The 24,785-nt window shown below is 43.5% G+C and overlaps 1 protein-coding gene across 23 annotated transcripts in view; it reads left to right on the top strand.

Moving 5' to 3' along the window:
- Nucleotides 1-24,785, top strand: part of MAP4K4 (mitogen-activated protein kinase kinase kinase kinase 4) — a 165,579-nt gene that overhangs the window by 126,205 nt on the left and 14,589 nt on the right. Inside the window, exons 13-27 of one of the 23 annotated variants that reach the window (XM_074158770.1) lie at nucleotides 1,626-1,787; nucleotides 3,903-3,989; nucleotides 4,657-4,884; nucleotides 8,901-9,062; nucleotides 11,032-11,262; nucleotides 12,164-12,270; nucleotides 13,223-13,374; nucleotides 14,072-14,169; nucleotides 14,515-14,523; nucleotides 15,481-15,656; nucleotides 16,083-16,203; nucleotides 17,399-17,590; nucleotides 20,011-20,128; nucleotides 20,399-20,569; nucleotides 24,547-24,690. In XM_074158770.1, coding sequence (XP_074014871.1) covers nucleotides 1,626-1,787; nucleotides 3,903-3,989; nucleotides 4,657-4,884; nucleotides 8,901-9,062; nucleotides 11,032-11,262; nucleotides 12,164-12,270; nucleotides 13,223-13,374; nucleotides 14,072-14,169; nucleotides 14,515-14,523; nucleotides 15,481-15,656; nucleotides 16,083-16,203; nucleotides 17,399-17,590; nucleotides 20,011-20,128; nucleotides 20,399-20,569; nucleotides 24,547-24,690 — 2,158 coding nt within the window. The remainder of the gene's footprint in view (nucleotides 1-1,625; nucleotides 1,788-3,902; nucleotides 3,990-4,656; nucleotides 4,885-8,900; nucleotides 9,063-11,031; nucleotides 11,263-12,163; nucleotides 12,271-13,222; nucleotides 13,375-14,071; nucleotides 14,170-14,514; nucleotides 14,524-15,480; nucleotides 15,657-16,082; nucleotides 16,204-17,398; nucleotides 17,591-20,010; nucleotides 20,129-20,398; nucleotides 20,570-24,546; nucleotides 24,691-24,785) is intronic. The other 22 variants (XM_074158787.1, XM_074158812.1, XM_074158779.1 and 19 more) reach the window with 22 other exon arrangements.

Below are 24,785 nucleotides of genomic sequence, written 5' to 3' on the forward strand. Positions count from 1 at the left end.
CAGCAAGGTGGTAGTGAACCCAGGATGGTGCTATAGGCCAGGAAGGAAGGCATCGTAGTTACAAATAACTAACTTACAAATAAGAGTGTATTTGAACAGTGGTCTTCAAGAAAGTTGCATCTTTCCCAAACCTGCAGCTAGCTAGAGAATCAGAAAGCAACCTGTTTTATTTAAGTACTACTAATTCTTAACCATCTTTTTTTCTCCCAATGTTTCTTCTCCACTGTCATGTCAGTATCGATTCCAGAAGATGGAAAAGGCTTTCAATTACTTTGTAGTCATGCTAGTCATGCAGCGTAACGAGACGAGCAGAGGAAGCTCAACCCGTGAAGTAACCCAGGGAGCATAGCTTGGCCTTTGCTTGCTCAGTTGAGCACAACTATGAAATGCACACCTGTAACTGGATTTGTGAGCCCAAATAAAAGCTTAGTCTGGGTGTTCTTGCAAGACTACTTGGAGTGCCTTAAGGCTGACAAATCTGTGGCAGCATTGCTTCAACAGAAATCAGTGGTAGCATTAACCTTAACCTAAATGTGAAAAGGAATAGCATATGTAGGTTTTCATTTTGTTCTTGGGATTAAACTTGAGTGTGCTTTTTTTTGTTTAAATTTCTTCTATATATTTTTTTAGCATATTATAGAAATCTATAATGGAAGTAAATGTTGTAGAGATGTTCCCAGTTGATGGTTGAACGGGAGACAGCTGGGTCTTTTGACACTTAGGCAGTTGTGGGAGGCTGCCTGGGATTTCATGGTAGGTGGAGTAACTGGATGCTTCTGTAGAAGTGCAGGAAGAGTTGGTCACGACTGTCTGGGCATTTAAAATGTCTCCTCTGAAGTCATACGTGGTGCTCTGTAGACATAAATGAGTCAGTTCGTGCTTTCTAGAACTGTTTTCCAGGTTCTTTTCAGCAGACTTATCAGCACCAGTTTGTACTTGGGCCTTGTGTGAAAGCTTATCTGTGTAAGTGTAAAAGCTTAGCTCAGCTATTTTTCCTCTTTTACATACAGGTGCTTTTGGTGTTCTGGGAGGGGCTGAGGTGCTGTTGGTCAGCCTTCCTTCTCTCTTAGTCAAAGTTTTGGGCAGTGCATTAAATCAAGCTTGGTTGTTGGGCCAACACCACCAAATTCATAGCAGATAATGAACTGTGTTAAGAGAGAGGCTGCTTACCAAAAGCTCAGATAGTTGTCATTTGAGTTTTAGCTAATTCAGTGTGGCTGATAATTCCCTTCTGGCAACATTTAGATAATGTTTTGCAGTCAAGAAAATTTGTCACTCTGATTAAGATTTGAGTTCAACGATTGTTCGAAGATTGAGATTTCAGTGTGATCCTCTCTTGAGGAGCAGCAGTGAGCTTCCACACCTCAGTTGTCAGGAATATGGTATGTGACTTTGTGTGTGTGCATGAAGAAGCCAGAGAGAGTAAGCAAGACTGCTTTTAGGGATATTTATGTGCTGGGGATGAGTTAGTTTCCTGGTGGAACACTTGCATAAAATGTTTTGTCACTCAGTTGCAGAGCTTGCCCGTCCTGGTAAATCCCTCTGTTCACAGTAGACAACAACTCCACCTCTTTCTTTGATAACAACAAAAGTAAAACTTTGTGGTTTCTTTTCCCTTTTTGTAGCAACAAAGAAGAGAACGGGAAGCTCGAAGGCAACAAGAGCGTGAGCAAAGGCGGAGAGAACAGGAAGAAAAGAGACGTCTGGAAGAAATGGAGAGGAGGCGTAAGGAAGAGGAAGAGAGAAGAAGAGCAGAGGAGGAAAAGAGGAGAGTAGAAAGGGAGCAGGTGAGTCCATGATACAGATATATGCACAATAGGTTTGTTTCTTCTAAATTCTAATTTAATTTTTTAAAAATCAGTAAGCCTAAAGCAGCTTAGAGGCAACCTAACGCTGATCCTTTCATCTTTGTTGTCTCTGACAGCAAACGCACTAACATAGATTTTAGGGCTTTATGGAAAATTCTGGCAGCCTCAATATTCCCTCAAAAAAAAGAAGTCTCGTTGCAGTACTCATTCTAAATTCAGCTTGTGCCCCTGGGCTTGACTAAAAACCATCAGAATTGGTGAAGTCATCACTGGGGCTGAAAATCATTTCTAGGCTTGTCTTGCTGGATCAGCGGCTGTTGCAGGACATGCCCCTGTTCAGAAGGCCTCCCAGAGAAGGGCACCTCTGTTGTGTGTCAGCTTCTGGCACCCAGAATTGGTCAGAGGCTCGTCGTAAACTCTGAATATTCTGAATTTGAGACGGAACCTTTGAGCTGCGGAGAGTTTTCCTTCCTAAAACTTAAATTAAGCAATCTCTCTCTCCTACTCTGTCTATTTAAAGTTGGCTCTAGTAGTGTATGCCAGTTCAGGCAGCAAGTATTTCTTAAGTTGTGTTAGTGTGCCCTTAATACATTGAAAATACAGGTGAGAAACCTTTTAGACCGTGAAATTCAGCTGCTGTATCCATGCATGAAATCTGCATGTTTTAAAATTCTTTAAAAACTTTAATCAGGGTGATAATCAGGGTAATAATTACTGTGCATGTACTGCAAAATAGTGATTCCCAAATAAAGGGCCAAAACTACTGTCCTAGAGGCTGATTGTAAATTTCCCATTAACTTCAGGAATGCTGGTTTTGGCCTGATATACCTTGATTTTTCCTTACGTAAAGTCACTGTATTTGAGATCATTGATGATTGTGTTACTGGGCAATTTTGTTATGTTTGTGTATATTTTAAAGATTTTTGAGTCAAAAGGAGAGAAGACTAACCAATGGGAATAAATATATGGAAAAATCTCTAATTACAGCACAGCAATTTGCTTTTGGGCAGACACCGGGTATTCCCCCAGCTGCTTTTTAAACTGTTGAAATGCTAATTACGCACAGTGCCAATAATGACAAATGGTTAATTGATGTGGCCAAGCTGAACCACTCTGAATTTTTGTTTTCTTTTTTGAAGAAAAGACATGCCCCCTCTTAGAATTTTTATTAACCCGAGCTACAGCTCAGCCAATGTGCGTAACAACAGCGTAGCGTTATCTCATCAGTCTGTCACAAGACTTTCTATAGCTCCCATCACTGTATCACTGATCCATTAATTTCTTTATGCATACACTGTAAATGTGTGCGTGTGCTTGTGTGTGTGCGCATGCACATGTTACATACTTCCATTAATTGCATGGTAGGATGTTACCAGCTTGGGTTTGGTGCTTCAGAGTTGGAGTTCTTCCAGGGGGTCAAGCGAAGAAGCGGGTAAATGTCTCGACCTGTTGAGGCTGCAGGTGAAGAAGATGGCTAGATCGCAAAAGCAAGCGAGTTTGGTCTAATATCTGTTTCCTGGTGGATGTTTGTTTGTGTCATAACCATCGCATAATTCAGCAAGGCTGGCAGCATCTGCTCAGGAGAAGCTTCTGGTGAGGGTGGCAGGGGAGATGGCAGGGCAGGTCCCAACTGGGCTTGGCAGAGCCCCTCTGGGGGAGCTTGCTCCAGGTCTGCCTACACTACGCCTGGCTCTAGCTGTTGCTAACAGTTCATTGCACCAGTGCAACAAACTAATGTTTAATACAACTTGCATGTGACTTTGTGTTGGCTGTGTTGAGTCAGATTTGCTGTGTTTTAACTTTCCAAAACCTTCAAGTGCATTTTGCTGCTTCTTGAAACCACTTCCAAAATACGTAAACGAGCTCTGGCCCGTGCTGGCAACATTTGCAGGAGTCCAAATTCCAGAACGGAAGGGGCCAAAATCCGATGCTCAGGAGGCAGGGCTTCCTAAATTGTTCTACAGGCACTAATCCATCCTGAAGTGCGTTTCTCGTTAAAGCTGAACTGGGGAAGTAGCGTGTGGTGTTCCACCCAGGGGGTTCTGATGCATTCCTTTTGAATAAATTTATTGCTGGGTAATTTCTATGTGACAGGAGTATATCAGGCGACAGCTAGAAGAGGAGCAGCGGCACTTGGAAATTCTACAGCAGCAGCTGCTCCAGGAGCAGGCCATGTTACTGGTAAAGCACTGTATCTGTTTTGTTCAGTAGCTATAGGATCCATTTATCCGGCCAGTCCTAGGCTTCCCTCAGTCGGGCACAGCTGCACTGACAGTATGACAACAAAGGAGCTTGATTAAAAGGCCATTTATGCTAGCGTTGTGGGCTGACAGGCACATATGAGAAGTGCTGTATGGTCACACTGCTTTCTGGGCGGTAAGAGGAGGCTTTATGTTAAAGTGGAACAGTTCTGGTGTGGTGGTCGAGTTTCTGAACAGACCTTGGCATTCAGTGAAGAACTAGAGTGCTTATGTTGCAGATCAAAAGCACACATGATATGTAAATCCACCCCGGGATACAATGGCCTAGTGTTGGTCTAAATCATTGTTTTATGAACTTTACACCGGATTTAGTATAAATAACTCTTTTTTTTCCTTTAATAAAAATCAATTTTGACATAACTCTCCAATCATATCAAGCTTAGCAGTACACTCTCAACTTGCCCAACACGAGACACATGCCATATTGGTCTAACTTAGCTCTTGGCTACACTTTAACAATGAAATAAATACAAAAAATTTAAAAAAGCAACAACAACCAGAAAGGTGCATTTTTAACGGGATGGATGGGGACACATCCACCATACAGTCAATGTCATGTCTTGAATTACTCACGCATTCTCTCAAAGGAATACAGATGGCGAGAGATGGAGGAACACCGACAGGCGGAGCGACTCCAGCGCCAGTTGCAGCAGGAGCAAGCCTACCTCCTGTCGCTGCAGCACGATCACAGGCGGCAGCAGCAACAGCAGCAGCAGCAGCAACAGCAGCAACAGCAGCAGCAAGAAAGAAATAAACAAAGCTATCACACCCCTGAGCCAAAATCCCACTATGAGCCTGCTGAAAGAGCGCGTGAGGTAAGTCCTGCTTGTGGGCAGGAATCTGCTACCTGCTCTTCTGCCCCTGCATGTTGGCATCGTGGTCACTGTGGTTCTGCTGTAGTACAGTTGGAGGCCAAAGAATCACTTAAAAAGGGCAGGACTGCTTCTGAGTACTTCTGCTGCAGTCTTTGGAGTTCAGAGTTTTGAGGTATAAAAGGTGGAAAGAAATTCTGGAAGGCTGCAGACTGAGGACCTGGTTTTGAAGGCCTCATGTCAGGAAGTTAATCTCACCTGCACTTCATCAGACGTGTTTTCACAGGAAGCATTGGTGCAGTTGGCGATGTGTGTCACTGGCAGGTACTGGCGACTAGAAATCGGGAGGCAACTGGAAGGCATGAACCTATGAGGGATGCTTTGCACACAACACCTGTTTACACATTTGGTGCCTTAGCCCATGCTCTTGGAAATTTCCTTCTCTTGGACACAAATCTGAATTTCATTAGTTTCATTTTTGAGGTGTTAAGAAATCTCTTCTGAGATCACATCCTGCTCTTCTGAAACTCTGTGGTGCTGCCTTCTTGGACTTCAGGCACGCGCAAGTCGATCTGAAATCATCAGAGTGTTGTTTGTTTCAGTGAGTGGTCCCCTGTCTTCACTGGTCCACGGGTAACACTGCTAATCAAGTAATTGCTTCTTTGATGCATACTTGGCTCTCTTTCAGCAGTCTTATTCTTATGTTTCCCTTGAGCACCATACTGCCCACAAACCACTAGACTGGGCAATACTGGTCAAAGCTCTTAATAACATTCATCACCGGCATGTGGGAGCTAGGTAAATACATTTTGGAACAAGAACAAAAAAATCCTTGAGGCTGTTGAACATTATAAAATAGGTTTCAGTCCACCTTTGTCCAGTAGGGCTTCATTGCCTTTGAAGTATTGCTGTTCGGGCTTGGTGAGCACAAACTCATTTTCTTGTAGGTGCTGTTGTCCAAGTTCTTCATCAGCTATGTGCTATCTTATCCATTCCTCCTGCAGGCTTAAGTATCTGATACGTCTCTCTCTCCTGGAAGAAGTTCAGACTCGTCTGGTATGTGGTGGTACAGGCATGGAGCCAGCCCTGCTGTCCTTGCTCCTGGCCTGCCTTGGTGAAAGCACAGTGCCAGTCCAGCCATCCTGTCCAACCTGAAGGCTAGCTTTGAAGGGATAGAATCATAGAATGGTTTGGGTTGGAAGGAACCTTTAAGGTTCATCTTGTCCAACCCCCCTACAATAAGCAGCAACATCTTCAACTAGATCAGGCTGTTCAGAGCCCCGTCCAACCTGATCTTGAACGTTTCCAGGGATAGACATCTACCACCTCTCTGGGAAACCTGTTCCAGGGTTTCACCACCCTTACCATAAAAAATTTCTTCCTTCTATCTAGCCTAAATCTACTCTCTTTCAGTTTAAAACCATTACACCTTGTCCTATTGCAACAGGCCCTGCTAAAAGTGTGTCCCCATCTTTAAGTCCCCATCTATAAGTCCCCTTTAAGTACTGAAAGGCCACTATAAGGTCTCCCTGGAACCTTCTCTTCTCCAGGCTGAACAACCCAAACTCTCTCAGCCTGTCTTCATAGGAGAGGTGTTCCAGCCCTCTGATCATCTTCATGGCCCTCCTCTGGATTTGTTCCAACAGGTCCATGTCTTTCCTGTGCTGGATGCAGTACTCCAGGTGAGGTCACACCAGGGCAGAGTAGAGGGGCAGAATCGCCTCCCTCGACCTGCTGGCCACGCTTCTTTTGATGCAGCCCAGGATGTGGTTGGCTTTCTGGGCTGCAAGCACCCATTGTCAGCTCATGTCCAGCTTTTCATGCACCAGTACCCCCAAATCTTTCTTGGCAGAGCTGCTGTCAATTCCTTCATCCCTCAGCCTGGGGGCTGCATGCAGAACCATATCTGTTCCTCGTCTCCCATTTTCCTATCAGAATTGAAAAGGAGAGAAAATCCTGAAGATTCAAAGTGTTAGATCCTTTAGGAGAACCACTGACTCAGTTATTTTTCTGTTGTGGTCTTTTTCTTTTATAATTACTCTAGCTCGAAGGAGTAAGGCGAAGGCACAGAAAAATTGTGTTAGTAGTCAGATCTTCCCAGAGATTGCTGTGTATGTGTGGTAGAAGTATAGCCGTGATATCTTGGTGCCTGGCAGTAAGAGCAACACCAGTTAATCCTAAAAGCAGACATTAACTCTAATGTCATTCTTGACATTGGAGTTGGAGCAAGTATTCTGTGCCTCATACTTTCAGGTATACTGCTCCCCAGAGAAAGTCTCCATCTACAGAGATGCTGACCATCAGGATGATAAGCCAAAGTGGGCTAACTTTCCTGTTCTGGCAAAGTCTAATGGGGATTAGAGTGGTTTTTTTTTTTTTTCCCATTCCAGTGGCAACGGGGGATATAAGGAAAATGACTTCTAAGATTGGCTGTGGGAAACGGGGGAGATTAGAGCATGAAATGAGGCTTAATACTGCTTTCTCATCCAGACAGTTGAATGACTGGGCCTGTTCCTATCCAGGGATGCACTGGTGTTCTCCTTCCCTCCTGTTGTCTACTTTTAAGGACTTAGGGCTTGTGCAGTTTGTGTGCTTTGTGGAGAAAATGTCCTATCATCTACAGCTAGAGACATGAAAGCCTTTTCCTTCAGACAGAAAGACTTGGGGCTTTTCCGTGTTCTATTCATAACAAGGAGCCTGGCCTGTTTTTTAAACTTTAAAGAGATAGCTCTGAGGTTGAACATGGTGGTGAAAATGATTGTATGGTAAAGATGCTTGCCTCCATTATTGTTGCGTGTCCCCAGACGTGATATATTTTGTGTAGAGCTGGAAGAAGCTTGTCTGCTTGTTCCCATAGGCAAACTGTTACTGTCCTCAAATTTTGGAAAGCAGAGGCAGGTTGGGTTTGTAAAGCATCCCAGCTAAGGAGTCCTGGAGACTTTCCTCTGTCTTCTGACATGGGTGTATGAACAGCCAGTCTCTTCAGGCCATCATTGCTAGGGAACAATTAGGAAACCACCCGAATACTGGTTTTGTGTTCCAGGTGCAAGGGTTAAAGCGAATCTTGTGAGCAGCATCTCAACAAATGAAATCAGCCCAAGCTCCCAGTTTGATCTTTCTTTGACGTTTTGATAAAGTGCTGGGAGCTCAGTGTTCCTCAGCAGCAGCTCCCGTGGCAGAAACACATGCTGCCCTGATTCCAGCAAGAGACTGTCTTAGGAAATGGAATGGTATTTCCTTTCTGCCTCTCTTCTTACCTCTCACTTCGTTGACAATGCTGTGGCCTTGGAAGAGGCGATGTTTCTGTGCGAGGACGTCACTTTGATGTTCTTTTGAGGACTGAGCACTTTCTGATTTAGTCTTCCCCTCAAAAAGCTCTCTAGGTTAGTGTATGATTACTTCTACACGTCCCTGAGAACCAGAAACAAGCTGCTGGGGCTGTTCTCTGCAGTCTGTGAGGTTGTTTTGGGACTATCTGATAAGAGAGAGGATGACCAGTCCTACAGTTTCGTACCTAAAGCTAAACAGCCTCCGGTATTACCATGTAGAGAAGCATATCCTATCTCTTCTTGCAATGCCAAAGAGACAAGCACAGGAGAGGAGATAATTAAATAACATTGGTAGAGTAAGGCGAGTAACTACAGTAAGGGAGGGCAATGAGAAATATACTTCTATATTGTAAAGTTGTTTCTGTTTTCATGTTATATCCTTTTGTCTCTGAGGAAAGTACTGTAAATAGTCTAGGCAGAAAGAAGCCTCATAATGGTCTTTCATCATATCACTTCACATCTTACTGCCTGCTGTAACCTCTTTCCTAGTATAGATTTTCCATATTGGCTTACTTGCTGCTTTGGTGCAGTTCACTCTGTGTTTTATATTGCTGGTGAAAGCGGTAGGGAAAAAATCCTGCCAAGCCCCAAGTGTATTTGGTTTCTTTATAGTAAAGGGAAGGTGGTAGTATTTTCTACTGTAATTGCTTTTACTGACTCTAGGCTTAACCTCCATTTACTTTGGTTTAGGTGGAGGAAAGATTTAGAAAAACTAATCAGGGCTCCCCCGAAGCACAGTCTAAACAGATGGGCAAAGTGTTGGAGCCACCAGTGCCTTCAAGATCAGAGTCCTTTTCCAATGGAAACACAGAACCTGCTCAGCCTGCCCTGCAGCGGCCGATGGAGCCCCAGGTAAGTGCCCAGGAAAATCTCAGTGAGCCTGGAGGAAATGCAGAAGTCCCAACACGTTTCATTCAGATTTGCAGATCTTGGCAAGTCTTATGTGAAGGGTAGCACTGTTGTGCAGAGCAGTTTTTTCAGTAGATTTGCTCTTTATCTATTTTTGCTTATTTTATTGATAAACTGGTAGATTTGTGGGTTTGGTGTGGGTTTTTTCAATATTAGATTAGAACAGAGAAATGGTGGGCTAAACACTGGTGACAGTTGCAGTACACTTTTACAGTTCAGAATTTGATCTGTGCAAGATGCTTACTACCAAAGAGGATGCACAGGAAAGAAGTGAGCTGGCTTAGTTTTTTAAATTCTTGCGGAAAAAGCTAAGTAAACAAGTGGTTTTTAATAGTATGAGCTCTGCTTCAAAGAGATTTACAAAACATGACTAAGAAAAGCAAGTTTGTTGTCAGGAGGCTTATAGTTGCTAAATAGAGCTCTGTACCACCCCTGGAAAATCAAAAAGAGGTTGAAACCATTGAGCTGTGTGGTTGGCATCATTCTGTTGTTTTCTAAAGAAGAGCCTCCAGATCTTGGTATCCATATCTCATAGGAATTACAGCATGAATTTAAAAAGCAACTTTTGTCTAAAACTTAGACATAGCCAATAAATTCTAAGTGATTTAGATATGCTAAATTAAACAGTACAGTTCTGCATTCAGTTCCTCTGTTTCCGTGCAGAATTTTCTTTTCCCAAATTAAATCTGTTGATGACAGTGCAAGCTAAAACCGTCCCTGATTGTGACTAGGTATTGCAGCCCTTTTGGGCAACAGGAGAATTTGAGCAGACGGGAGAGTGGGAGAAATCAGGACAGAACTTCATCTCTTACTCATTAATTCCTGGCTTTTATTCAAACCTCTATGACTGTTTCAAAATATTGGACTTGTATCTTCATGCTCTCTGTGCCAGTTACTTTTACAGTCTGGGTCTTCCACTCATATTAAGGATAATCAGGCTCTTCAACAGCTGTGTGTATTAAAATTGAGGAAATAATAATCATATAAAAACAAATACAACCAGCCTACTGAAATTGGGGTTGAAAGCGAAGCTTTGCTTAATTATCAGGTGTGAAAACAGTGTGTTCCTCACTTATGACCTTTCCTCCTCCTTAGTTTCAGAAGTTAACTCTGAAATGCAGATTTATGCACAAGGAGTAGGCTGAAGGGCCAATGTGAATTTCAGTGGAAATCCCAACAGAGTTCTAACTCTGCAGTCACTGTTGTGCCTTCTTAGTATGTGTAATTGAATATGTGTGTGTGTACATGTGTGCTTAGTTTATGTATAAATATATATATGTACAGTATATGGTACATATATGGTGTAAGTATAATATGCATTGTACATATGTATACTATATACAATATATATTATGGGGTTTTTATATGTATTGCAATGACTGTAAAGGAATAAAGGCTTTTGTGTTCTGGTCTTTCTCCAAAAGTTTGGAACTGTATCTAGTTCCCAAATGTATTAGGTAACGTAAATGTCTGTCAGCTTGCACATTTTACAGCATTCTTTAATTTTGTACATTTCTTCAATTGGCTATCCACTTCAAATTTCCCAGCCCACCAGTGCTGCCATGAGACCTGACCAAAGCCCACTGAAGACTGGGGAACAGCAGGCAACTTCTGTCTTGAGTGGCCTTTGGACTCAGGCTCATGGGGCAGATATTAGGTTGCCTTTTCTTCTGGGCACCAGTGTATGTGTATGTGGAGAGCATATCTCACAAAAAATGCATATGTGCTGTATTTTCAGTCTGTTATGTTCTTTGGGCGCTTGCCTTGCTTTTAAGTGCATTGATTCCACCCCACGCTTACCTAATGCCATAACCAATTTGTCTTGCCCACCCCACCTGCCTTTATTCTGTGTTAATTGGAAAGCCAGTTATACTGAGCGCATTGAATGTTTTATGTTTTGTTTTCTTGTAAGGTACAGTGGTCCCATCTGGCATCTCTCAAGAACAATGTTTCCCCTGTCTCGCGATCCCATTCCTTCAGTGACCCTTCTCCCAAATTTGCTCATCACCATCTTCGTTCCCAGGACCCATATCCACCTTCACGCAGTGAAGTGCTAAATCAGAGTTCTGACTCTAAGTCGGAGGTACCCGACCCCACCCAAAAGGCTTGGGCTAGATCAGACAGTGACGAGGTGCCTCCAAGGGTAAGGAGTAGAAAGACAGATGTGTGCTATTTTTTTTATTATTAATTATTTTTTTTAAGGATGTGATACCCTGGGCACTGGGAAGACCATGCCCTTGTGCCAACATTAGTAAAAGTATTTTGGAAGGCAGATCATAATGTAGGTGTTCAGTCACTGGGTTAATGTCAACCAACCTTAAGTACAATATTGAAGCTTCGTATAAAATTGGCAATGATTTACAGAATGCCGCTATTTCAGAGAGACAATTTATTATGCAAAGTTAACAAATCATTACTATATTCGGGAAAGAATTAAAAATATCCCTGAGGTTATTGCTCAGAGTTAATTTTCTTCTTCATCTGGTATCAACCCAAACTATGAATCATACACATATTTAAAATTGAGGTGGAACTGAACAAAAAAGAAACATTCAATATATTTCCTCCTCCTCTCTCCCTCCCACCCCCCCTTCCCATCCACTGGGATTTGCTTCTTCTGAGTATATTCTTGCTCCCCCACCAGTCTTTGCCTTCTGCTGATCCATTCCCGGGCATTTGTTTGGTTCCCCTGAGCTTATTCCCCTAATTCTCATGCTGTTTCAGCAAATTGCTTTGTGCCTCCCCTGCTTCAGTCCAAATGCCATATTCTTTTTAAATGTCTTGAGTAGTTGGAGGGTAGCGGGGTGTGTATGTGTTCGTGTGGTAACTATTCAACACTACTTAATGTTAAGCCTAAACTTCGAGTTCTCTTCAAAATTTGAACAGCATCCCAACTAAGGCTCGTGATTTTGTGGGTGTTTGTTTATTGCTTTTGGTCATTGATACTAGAATAAGTGTTGTTAAAATCTTAAGAATATATTCTGTAGCAGAAGAGGTTTGATCATCCTCTTCATGGTTTTTAATACAACCCTTTTTCTCCAAAGGTACCTGTGAGAACAACGTCCCGATCGCCAGTCCTGTCCCGCCGTGATTCTCCACTGCAGGGCAGTGGGCAGCAAAATAACCAAGCAGGTCAAAGAAACTCCACGAGGTTTGTAAGCCCAACATGTCCTTGCCTTTCCTGCATTGGAAGGAAAAGGCTCATGGAAAGCCAGGCATTTTCAGAGAGCTTTTGGCATTGTCTGTTGGATATGAAAGGAAGATGAATTTGGATCCCATTTCAGTAATGATTAATATTAATTTCCCTTGGTGTATCACGTGCCAACAAACAATGGCAAAATTTCCTCTTCCCTCTTTTCCTTCGAGTTGCCTGCCCTGTAGCTTTTGCAGTAATTTCAAAATATATTTAAGATTACTGAAAAAATGTGGCCATTCATGAACATGTTGCCTTTTGGTGCAGCAGGTTATCTTGGGCATACTTGTGGGGATTACTGGCAGCAGAAGTGTTTGTAACATCTGAAGCAAACTCATCTCAGAAACTTACTGGCCTCTCAGCCAGAACCAGACTTTAGGAGGGGGAGAAGCATCCGTGAGCTCTGACACAGAGCATCTGAGGTCAGGAGCTGGGAAAGGGGCTGGCTCCAAAGCTCAGCAGAGCACTGTGGACAGGCCACCCCTGAATTGGCTCACTGGATGGGATAAGGATATTTTAGATGGACAGGCAGTGGTGGCTTTTTTGGCTAGTGCTTGGTCGGCCAGGGTACTTCTGAGCCAATTTGAAACCTGCTGCATGCAGGCTGAGAGAACTGTCCACTTTAGGTTAGATATGTAAGAATGGCAGGTAGCCAGTTCCAAGTAAAAATAATAGCTTACACCCACCTAAAGTTTTGGGTTTTTTTACCATCCTAAATAAGGTAATAGGTATTTCAAAGGGAGCCACTGCTTGGGTTCTGCAGCATCACTAATGCCCTCAGCTCAGTGTTTAAGTGCTCTTTCAGATGAGTTACTAGCAAAACACTGAGGAAGGGTGATGTCTGAGTTTAGAAACGGGAATCTGAAACTGAAGTGTTTTGACAAAGACTTTCCTCTCTCCCCTGATACAGCAATATAGAGCCTCGTCTGCTGTGGGAGAGGGTGGAGAAGCTCGTACCAAGGCCAGGCAGTGGCAGTTCTTCAGGTTCAAGCAACTCTGGCTCACAGCCTGGCTCCCACCCCGGCTCTCAGAGTGGGTCTGGAGAGCGGTTCCGGATGAGATGTAAGTCCTTCCTCGACCCCTTGTTATGTTGTGTTTCTAAATTTAAGTCGTGCAACACTCAGTAATGAATGATGATAACCCTCACTGGGTAAGACCTTTGAGTATGCAGTATCAAAGATGGGTTAGCTTCTAGTACTCACCTTGGCTGTATGTCCTTGCTTGGGCAATACAGTGGGTGCAGAAGTTGATGTGAAAGTGTTTCAGTGTTCTCTGATTCATGTTCGGTCACTGCTGCATTTTCCCATGCACAAACAGCCCAATCTCTATGCTCTCATAGCTCCCTTCCTCCTATGTGCAAGGGCACCTTTTGGTGTTTGCTGCCTCTCACTTTGGTGGTTGCTGAAGGGGTGCAGACTGCTACAGATAGGTCTCAGCTGGTGTACATTGGATGCTCATGCAGGTTTTCTAGCTTGTGGCCACACTCGAATTACCTGCTTTGATTTACAACTGTGTGACAGTTTACTTCAGCCTCAGTCGTAGGTCAGCTGTACAGATCACAGCTTATGATGTTTTTTTGTATAGTCCTTCAGGGACAATGTAATGACGAACCAGTAAAACTTAACGTCTTGCAGTCAGGCAGTGCCTGCTGGCCTTCTCACCTCTCTTCCCCACTCCAAAGTGAAGTAAGAAAACGTATTTTAGCTCCCTGCTTAATCTGTTTTGTTCTCTGTTCCTTTTGGGGTCTTGACACATGCAGCATCATCCAAATCAGAGGGTTCGCCATCCCAGCGTCATGAAAGTGCACCTAAAAAGCCTGAAGAGAAAAAAGAAGTCTTCAGACCTATCAAGCCTGCTGTAAGTTTCATCCACTTTTCCTTGTCACCCACCCTCTTTCAGGTAGCCCCACAAAAAATACAGTGTGAGCTCCCATTCTGATGCCTTTGGGGGTGAACTTCAGCTTGAGTTGGAGTTTGTATCTGTGGGCACAGCAACGTGTCCTGGGCTCTGCAATTGCCTGCACACACCACAGTACTTCAAACATTAGAATTTGCTCTGCTTCTGGAATTGGTTCCTGCTCTCTGGTCTTCTTCCTTCCTAACCTTTGCCTTTCTCTCTTTCAATCCTGTGCTTCCTTCCTGGGGCTGGACCAATGATCATGCATTTGACCTGAATGTGCCAATGTTGGGCTGAATGGTGCAGGGAGAAGTGGTAAGACCTTAACTTGTTGCTATTTTCTGTGAAAGATTTCTGATGTTTTCTTTATCTGACTGCTGTTACCATTGATTGCAGCTCTATATCCAGTTGTATCTGGGGGTTCACAGTGGGTTTTCACAGTATTTCCAACCTTCCTTAAAACTTTTTTCTCTTGCCAATATGATACTGCATTAGCACCCAAATCTGTCAGTTAAAGCTTCTTTCTTAAAGAAACGTAAAGGTTGATCCTTCACTTCTGATAGTATAACGTGTGAAGTATTTGCCATAAACTGTATTCAGCTAAATAAAGCATAGCTAGACAATCAAGAGCAGGTTGCACTGACTGCAAACTTGGTTTGCCCACACTCCAAGCTGCAGATGGAAAAGCAGTTTATGGCCCATGCTGTCTGACAGTTTTGTGCAACTGAGCTGGTGCTAATGAATCTGACCTCTCAGGTCAGCTCCTTAGTGTGGATCCATGCAACTGGAAATGGTTTCAAGATCAGCTCTCTGCGGCTGTGCCTTGGCTGGCTCAGTAAGTCTTAGGATCTTTCTGCTGTCTTCCTCTCTAGATTTCTTGTGGTGGATGCTATTAACCTGCAACATTTAGGAAAATGAACTGTGACAGTCAACCACTGTGTGAGAGTGGGTCTGGGTGCTTGTATATGTCCTTCAGATGATACAGTAAGATAAACTGAAGTCATAATCAGGAAGGTTTGGATTCAGAATATGCATATTTTTCTATAATATGGCAAGACCTCCTTAGGTTGACTCTTTTGGTGCTTTAATTTATCAAAAAGTGAGTTTGGTAACTATCAGGAATGCATAAATTGAAGGAAACAGTACTGCTGGGGCTATGGAAACACAGCAGTGGACAAGTGAGCAAACTCGGACACTAATCCAGCAAGTTGTCTTGCAAACTATTCTCCCCTCTTCATTGCAACATCAGTTTTTTCCTCCCTCTCCAATCAGGATTTAACGGCATTGGCAAAGGAATTGCGAGCGGTAGAGGATGTGCGACCTCCGCATAAAGTAACGGATTATTCGTCCTCAAGTGAGGAGTCAGGGACGACAGATGAGGAAGATGATGATATGGAACAGGAAGGAGCAGACGAATCTACTTCTGGACCAGATGATGTTCGAGCAGTGTTAGTTCTTCTAACAGTATTTTGCTTCTGTTTTCCCTCTTAGGCGGTTGAAGGAAAAGGGTGTTGGGTATTGTGGCTTTTATGTTAGCTCTTTCAATTTACAACAATCTAGGAGTAAGACATAGCAGCCTTGTATGTTCACATTTTCAAACACTGAGGGTAATCTTTTCAAAAAGGAGGCTTCTATAAATTATGTCCTTTCCCTCCTCTCCCTTGATTTGTTGTAAAACAAGAAGGGATGTTTAACAAACTCCTGACTTGTTTTTTTAATAGAGAAGCTTTTCTAGGCAGGTTATGCCTAGAAAATCATGACTATTACTCTGGTCATGATATAAATTAATACTGAGTGTGCCTTGGTGCGGGACAGCGAAAGCTGGGACACGAGTGCTGTTGTCTCACTCCGGTTCTTTCTTGTTTGGCAAATAGGTCAACGTTGAACTTGAGCAATGGTGAAACAGAGTCAGTGAAAACCATGATTGTCCACGATGACGTGGAGAGTGAACCTGCCTTGACTCCTTCTAAGGAGGGCACCTTAATTGTCCGACAGGTATTGCTTTTCCTTCCCTGTGCAGTGCTGCACCTTTTCTGTGCTCATTAACCCACTCGCTCATTCACCCATGCTGTTTCTACATTATATTTGTTGTTTGTATTATCAAGACACAGCTGTAGTGAATTTCAGATGAGCAAGATGTTTGATGCATGCAAAGAGGAGAGTAGCCCTTCACCTCTTGCTACTGTTTTGCATGCTTTCCAGTGACACCCGTGGCAGCACCATGCAGGGTACCTCAAAGTCTGTGAGACAGAAGGGTAGAAAAGCTGCAGGTGTGTGGAGCAAGTACCTGGAGCAAGAACTTAGTTTAGTTTTACCATAGAACCAAACGTGGCTCTCAGGAGTGGGGCTGGGAGGGAGGCTTGGGGGGAGCATTCAGGTTTTTTGTAAATTGTTTTGAACCTGTAGTTGAGGACATACAGACCACCAAGGTAACACACACACACACACATACAAATTCATGTAACAGTGTGGGGGAATGGAGAAGCAAAGTAGGTGGCGAGGGAGAGAATGTGGACAGAGCTAGAGCGCTGTGGTGTTGCCTTTGATTCTGAAAATATTGCATTCTTGTGCCTCTGAAAGATAATGATTTCCTGCTTTTAAATGAGCTCGTGTGTTAATGAGCGTGCTAGCTTATAGGAGTTTCCTCAGTAATCGCATTTCTGAATTTCGCAACTGAATGCCAATTTCTTAATTGAGCACTCTGGTTTGAAAATTAACATTTCATGCTTATTGTTTTAAATAGTTAGCTGAAGGCATTCACCAGACAGTCCAAGCTTGTGTCTCTATAGGATTTAAGTTAGTTTTAAACAAAACAATAGGGGAAGAAATCCTCCTCCCACCCCCAAAAATGTACTTGTCCGCCTTGTGGTGGAAGACTTACCGGTGCAGTTACTCCTTTGTTAATTAGTGGAACTGGCTGTGCAAGTCAACCACACGAACTAAGCTTTTGCCTGCCAGAATAGGTGGGAATTTGCTGAATTCTAGTAGCTCTGCCCACTTTCCCTTTCCATCCAGGCATCCATGGATTATCAGCTTAGTTTAAAAAAAAAAACCAAACAAAAACCAACCAACCAAATAAATAAATGTGAAAAGATAGGAAGAAAGAGAGGGAGAGAAGGAGAGAGGTTGTTAGGGATATAGACCTTTAAGCAGCACTTGAGCAAGACAAGTGTGCCTGTTTTTTCTACAGAGTACAGTTGACAAAAAGCGTGCCAGCCATCATGAGAGCAATGGCTTTGCCGGTCGCATTCACCTCTTGCCAGATCTCTTACAGCAAAGCCATTCCTCCTCCACTTCCTCCACCTCCTCCTCCCCATCCTCCAGCCAGCCGACACCCACCATGTCCCCACAGACACCCCAGGACAAGCTAACTACTAATGAGGTATGTCTTACACCACAGCTGGCTGCTTTCGTAGGGTTATAGCAGCATTGCCTAGTAGCTAGTTTGCAAAGGAACTCCAGCCAATCTCCCCTGCTTTTTTTTTTTTTTTTTCTGTCACCTTTGTTCCCACCCCCCAAATAACACATTTCAGTTCTATGTAAGAAGCCCTTAACTCTAGAGCAGTTCCACGCCAAACTTGCCAGTTTACTATTTTTGCTTCCTCTTAGTGAGTCATTAATTGCATGGCGTTCGTTTTAAACTAAACTCGACTACCGCATTTTTCAAGCCAATACGCTTTTATTTTTTAATTCTTTTTTTATTCCGGGAGCAGGCTAATTGCAAGCAGTGCACCTCTTAAAAATTAGCGGTTAATTTTGGCTTTGTCAGTAAAGCCTGGGCTAGTGACTCCGCACGTATGAGGAGCTGCTTGTGGAAACACCCTTTGGGAGAGGAAGTGGCCGTGGAGGGATTTTGCTCTTTAAAGCTTGCCACATGGGCTGGATGAACAAATCAGGTGTTGCCCGGGAGGGTTGTAAAAGCCTGGGGTATCGTTATTTTGGAATAATGAACAGGGGGAAAATCTTTGGGTTTCTTCCAAGTACGTGCATACTCTGAAAAGCAGCTGTGTAAAGATGACTCTTCTCCACCAGCGCTGGTTGTGTCCAGGTGGAGAAGCAAGGCTTTGCCGTGTGGGGGAAGCTCCCTCTTGGTGTCCTGGGCTGATGCCAGGACGGTACCTTCCCTTACCAAGTGCTGGTAGGCAAGCCCAGTCCTTCACGTGTGTGTCACCCTTCACCTCAGAGGAAGTGCACACGTGTGAACGAGGGATGTCATTTCCCCCCTTACCAGCCCTAGCAGTAGGCGAGGAGCCCGGCTTGATGGCTCCACTCCTGGCTGGGTGGCCAGCTGGGCTTGCTGTACGAGAGCCCCTTTCTGTATGCAAGCAGGAGTGGTACAGGGGGCCAAAACTCAGTGAAAATAAGCTGCTGCTTCTCAGGGTAGAGCCCTCCCGCCATGTAGGCGTGCAAGTGCTGTGACGAAGGTTGCGGTGAGCTGGGTAGGCTGATGGCAATGCATGTGTTTACCACAGGATCAAAAATGCTTCTCAACCACATAGCAGGAGGGTGGGTGGGAGGGGTTTCCTCCTGGAAATTCAGTTGGCATAGTACTTAATTTTCAGCTATGCTTCATTGGTCTTTGATCTTTCTAAAAGCACACTCTTGTAGGTTATAGAGATCGTTTGATTGATCCAGAGATACGCTTGCTCATTACTTTGATCTAAGCAATAAGTAAGCAGGGTTCAGTTAACTCAGCTTGGGAAGTGGAGGATGTGGCAGTGGCTGGTGGTGAAAGGAGCCTTTCGGCATTGAGCTGTGCAGAGGGGTGGTACGCTCCTAAGACCCATTGCTATTTTTTTCTGGAGAGAGTAGAGGCTTAGAAAGATCAGAGGTTGAAGGTTAGTTGACGGTAAAGAAGTGTCTCTTAACTATGTCTGCATAAAGCTGAGCAAAAACCCAGTACTGCTTGGTATAACTTACCCACATGCATGTCCTTTATATATATACTTTTTTTTTTTTCACTTGTCCCATTCTGCTTTGGTATGCAATGTTGTCACTATAATACTAAACTGGCAAGGGTTTTTAAGTCGTTCCATTTCCACTTTTAACAGTTCATTGTTTCACTTGTCGTCTTCCTTTCTTTATGTTTTTTCATGTTTAGACCACATAACTCAGCAAGCACCAGTGATTTTATCCACTGCATATTCATAGCATCATATCACCGTTTGCTACACCTTCCACACTAATGAGCCCCTTTGTTCGATACAGGTTTAATATGTTGCTTTGTCAAATAAAGGTGGAAGAACCTGCTGCAGCTTTCTGGCAAGAGGCTCAGGTTAAACAAAATAGGGAGAATGAAAAGTAGTAGACATTGAAACATAATCCATCACAGAAATAAACGCTTGAACCCAGACGGTTCTGATTTTGTTGCACGAGCCAAAAGATCAAACTTCATAATTTATTAAACTAGCTCACTTTAGGAGATGCTTCATGAATTCAAAAGTTGTAGGTAGTGGACAGCTTGCAGATAAGACAGTATACATGCATTTAAGCAGATTTTTTTAAAAAAGAGACATTCCCTCGCTTTGTGCCTGATTGTAGTGGCCAGCCCTAAAAATCTTTGCTAGCAGATGAGGTGACAGGGGTGATGATTTAGCTAATTACATTTCGCTGTAACACGTGCATTTGCATATATATCTAGTTCAGGTGTGCTGCCTGCAGTGCATTGTGTATCTATAAAGGAAGTATAAAAGCTTGGGGAGGCTCTGTAGCATAATTCTGTAGTGACTAAAAAATGTTGGTTGTTGTTATCCGTGCTTTTTATTGTCATTAATATTAATAAAGTTGAAATTTACATTGCAGACTCAGTCCGCTAGTAACACACTCCAGAAACACAAATCTTCCTCCTCCTTTACACCTTTTATAGACCCCAGATTACTACAGATTTCTCCATCTAGTGGGACAACTGTGACTTCTGTGGGTAAGTAAAGTAGCTGAAGACGACAATTGAAAAAAGGGTTTCAGTGACTTCAGCGGCTCTTTAAAGTACTTACAGATTTTACCATCATGCTTGTTATTTGATTTGCAATGGATTGCATAGTTTATTTCTTTTTCCATTTACATTTCTTACAAAAAGAAAGACTTGCTCAGTATTCTCAGTTACTGATTTGGGTTGTATGGTGTAAAGAATATATAGCCGGAATTCAGCACTTGAGGGATATTACATGCATTTTACTTTTCTTTTTTTCAGTAGGCTTTTCTAGTGAAGCAATGAGATCAGAGGCAATAAGGCAAGACCCTACGCGGAAAGGATCAGTTGTCAATGTGAATCCCACGAATACGCGGCCACAGAGTGATACCCCAGAGATTCGCAAATACAAGAAGAGATTCAATTCTGAGATACTGTGTGCTGCCTTATGGGGTAATGCAAACCTGTTCCTCCCTTGCCTCCTGCACTTCTGAAGTGCAGACGTGCCAGTATGAGCTTACGGTCTTCAAGAATGTATCTCTGAAACCTGAGTTGTTTCTCTGCATTTCTTCAATGCTTTTTTACATCTTTTTGTTGCTGCTTCTGCTTTGATGTAATTTCCCACTGCTGTATATACGCTTCTGATGGCGCAGTTCAGGCTTCATTCAGCTGATCGGGGTGTCCTTTTCTCTCACTAGCCCCTGTTAGTACATCTCTTGCAACGTTCAGGAACTTGTGGTCATCTTTGCATTGTACACCTGGTGCACATAGGGCATTCCATCTGAAAAATAATAATCTACTTGAGCCTTTTGCTAATGTATTGTTGCAGAGCTTGATTAAGATGTGTTTCGTAAGATGACTTTCCACCTCAGTCAGCAGTTTATGTAGGAAGGAAGAGGGAAATGAGAAGGGTAGGAGCGGCATTTTCCAGGGTGAGATTGTGGCTTGGTTTCGTTAAGAGTGGTTAGTGCAGGGAGAAGCCGGGTATGGGGTGTCAGCTGATCAAGTGTGTCTGGCCGCCTTGTCACAAGGGATAATTTATGTCAGTGTCAGACAGTTAGTCAGGATCCTGTACTGGTGAAAGGGCTTGTTGCCTACTACAGTGCGGAAGCAGTGCTGCAACACCCAGTGAAAGCTTTTCTCTGCTGTGTCATTTCTTTCTTGGCCAGAATCTATGGGGCCACCTGATTTTTTTTCTTTATCTAGATATTAATCCATGATGCTTGTGTATATTACAAACATATTTATCTAGTATCCCTAATATTAACAGATTGTAAATGCACATGCATGTCATTTTAAAAACTATGAAGAAGAGTGTTGGCTATTCCCTCGAGTCACATGATGATTGTATAGGTAATACACTGCACTTTGCTTGTTTACATTTCCAGAGTTCTTTCCAAGGCTTTAGTTCTCTTTTGGGGTTATTTCCAGCATTTCTTGTTTCTCAGAATAGCACTGTTGTCCTATCCTTCTTGCCTGCAAAGCCATGTCAATTAAATAGCTCTCCGACACCTTATCTTCCTATCTGTTCTTCTGATGTTTTCTTTATTTCCAGAATTTACCAGTAAGAATTTTTACCCCAATGCTATTTCTGTGTGTATTCATATGAATAATTCTTTGATAAAATGAAGACTTGTGCGGATGAAAACTTTCAGGCTGTGCGAGGGTGAAGGCAGAGAGAAATCGTATGGGATCAGTAAAGATGACTCATAATTTCTCTGATCTGCCTTGTTTTGCCAGTAGCAATTTGTGTTAATGGTTTTATATTTCTTTGATCTATGTATCTGACTGTTATGGTGATTTAAAGTATAGGTGTAAAATCCTAGAGGAGTTTTACAGCTGTAACAAAGCACTTCCTTGTTGAACATTTAGGGCCAAATCGATGGTGATGCAAGCTGCTACACATGCTTGTTTCTTGATAAGGTTTAGCTTCCTTTACCCTTAAGCAAATTAAGCCATTTCATGGTGAAGTTTCTTATTCAAAAAGAGCAGGGCTTGCTTTGCTTTGCCTTGCCTTTACCAGTGGTAATGCCATAGTATCTGGCAGGTTGCTGATCGCATTAGGTCAACGATGCTCTTTCTTCTGATTCTGAGTGGTGAAAGTCAGTGTTAATTACATGGATGCACAAGCACAGATTTTTACACCCAGCCTGTACTTTTTCAGGAGGCATTTCCATTTGTTTGAAAAGCCAGAACTGCTTAATTGTAGGGTGGTGGTAGAAGAGCTTGGCTGGCTGTGAATAAAGACAGCGCCTGCATTTTAAAATACAGACACTGCTCGCCACCAGCATACTGCCTCATTAGCTTCATCTCAAAATGCATATAGCTAAGGGAAGGGGACGGACGTGCAAGTAAACTGCTCCACAAGGGCAGCAGAGAAGGTGGCGAAGGTGGAGGTGGGAGCCATTGGGCTGTGGTGTGCAGAAGTGAAGGGACTGTGAGGCAGTAGTTCACATGTGGCTTTGTTTGAGCTGTAATCCATGCTGAAAAAAAAATAGAAAACCACGTGTTGAAGCTGGATCACTGACAGCTTTAGTCAATGGGTCCTGGAGCTGCAGGCAGGAGACCGAGCACCAGGCACTTCCCCGACTGGTTTGGTGCTGCTGCAGCCTGCACCGAGCCCTGCCTTAGTGCGTGCTTTGCTCTCCCTGCTTCCTTCCACCCCTTCCCAGTCTGAGGATGCCTCCCAGTATGGGAGATGGGTGGATTTGAAATGCCCCCAGGGACTGTGGGACAGAAGGTAGACCCAGGTAGGGGATGCAGAGGCAGGAGGAGGTCAGGAAGGAGGTGGAGGAGGTGTCAGCAGCTGAAGGAGAGCCCAGGAAGGCTGCAGGTCCTCTCCCAAGGCAGGCTCTGTGCCTGCTGGTATCTGTGGGCTCTCCTGCCTGGAGGAGGCAGAGGAGTGGCAGAGCAGCAAATCTCAGCAAAGAGACGTGATGGTTTATGGGAACTGCTGGTTTCCTCACTGAAAAGACAATGGGGATGCATATGATGGTTTCTGAGCTCTCCATGGGCTATGTCTGTTTTTTCCATCCAGCTAGAGGCTTTTCACAGTGCCCCCCAGCACCAGCAGCTCAGGTCCCTTCCCCATCATTACCTCCTCCTGGCTGCTGCCCTGGTCCCCCCCTAACACCTGGTCCCCTTCGGGAGACACCTCCTGTCCCCTGGGTCAGGGTGAATGTGCCCTCCGTTTTGTAAACCACTCCCATGGCTGGTAGCCAGGGTGGTGTTTAGGTAGCATTCCTTGGCCTTGTGAGTAATGCCTTTTTTCAGTACTGGGAGAAGGCATGTCACTGCTATAGATGCAGACCACAGCGAGGTATAGACTCCTGTGTGCTGGGCCCACATGCTGTATTAGAAAAGATTCATTATGGGATCAGCCCAGCTGAGTATCCACTGGCACCAGTATAGTTATATCTGTGGATTATTTGTCTGACTAGGGATTAAGGCCATTAAGCAATATAACTATGATCATCTTGTGTCAGTTTGGTTTTTCTTATTTCATTATTTTACTGTGCTTAAGGATGACAAGTTTTACATTGGGATTGCAACATGGAAGTCTAATACAGCGAGTCATGCATTTGGTTTGATTTCCATTCGCTGTACTGTATCTGACCTGTCTCTGCACAATTTGTGGGGTCCTAGACTGAAACACTGTTGCAAATAAATAGTCATGAAATTTAAGAGTGATAACATATTAATAGTTGTGAAACCTGGCCTCATATATATATATATTTATTACTAAAAAATGTAATTTATTTTATATACTAAGGTTTTGTGGACTCTTGGAAGCGTTCCAGTGGATGTGTGGACCTTTGTAGAAAGAAACTTGCCTACTGACTTCTCTCATCTGTATTTGCTTGATCTTTAGGAGAAATCTATGGATACACAAAGATATTGTAATTCCTCTAGTTTTAACATTCAGATGGAAAAGATTGTTGGGAAGCTGAGGACCAACCGTGTGCCTATCCTTTTTTGGGAGGGCTGCACCACAATCTGTTTCTCCTAGTGGAGCCCAAGCCCCTACCACTGCTTATTTGCAATGTCCTTGTCAAGAGCATCCTGTTCCCAGCCCCTATACCAATAACTAATACATCTTCAGAATACATAAGCTTGGATACCACTTTGTGCTTCACCCCTCATCCAACATTAGCATCCACTTTTGTTTGGGAACTAGTGCGCTAGAAAGCTCTCCATGGTCTACCAGTCTCTTGCTCTCTTGAGCACTGCAGTTTGGTATCACTAGTCACTGCAGGCAGGTAATGTAGACAGCCTTTACATCTCAAGACCTTTTAGGCTGCAGGCAGCTGAGACCCAACCAGCAGTGGTTAGACCTGCTTGAAACAAGACAGTTGCTATATCAAGTGTCAGTTCGTCAGAATATGTGGAAAATCTGCCTACTAACTTTGATCTGTTTTTCTTTCTTCTAGGAGTGAACTTGTTAGTGGGCACTGAAAGTGGTCTGATGCTGCTAGACAGAAGTGGTCAGGGGAAGGTTTATCCACTCATCAATCGAAGACGATTCCAGCAAATGGATGTACTTGAAGGGCTGAATGTCTTGGTGACAATTTCTGGTAAAGTTAATTTTTCAACTTGATATATTCCCCCTTTTGGCAGAACGCTTTTCTTGGCAGCATGTGTGTTGAGGGGGAAGTCCTGACTTGACTGT

This window comes from Numenius arquata, chromosome 1, assembly GCF_964106895.1.
Source record: "Numenius arquata chromosome 1, bNumArq3.hap1.1, whole genome shotgun sequence".
NCBI lineage: Eukaryota > Metazoa > Chordata > Aves > Charadriiformes > Scolopacidae > Numenius > Numenius arquata.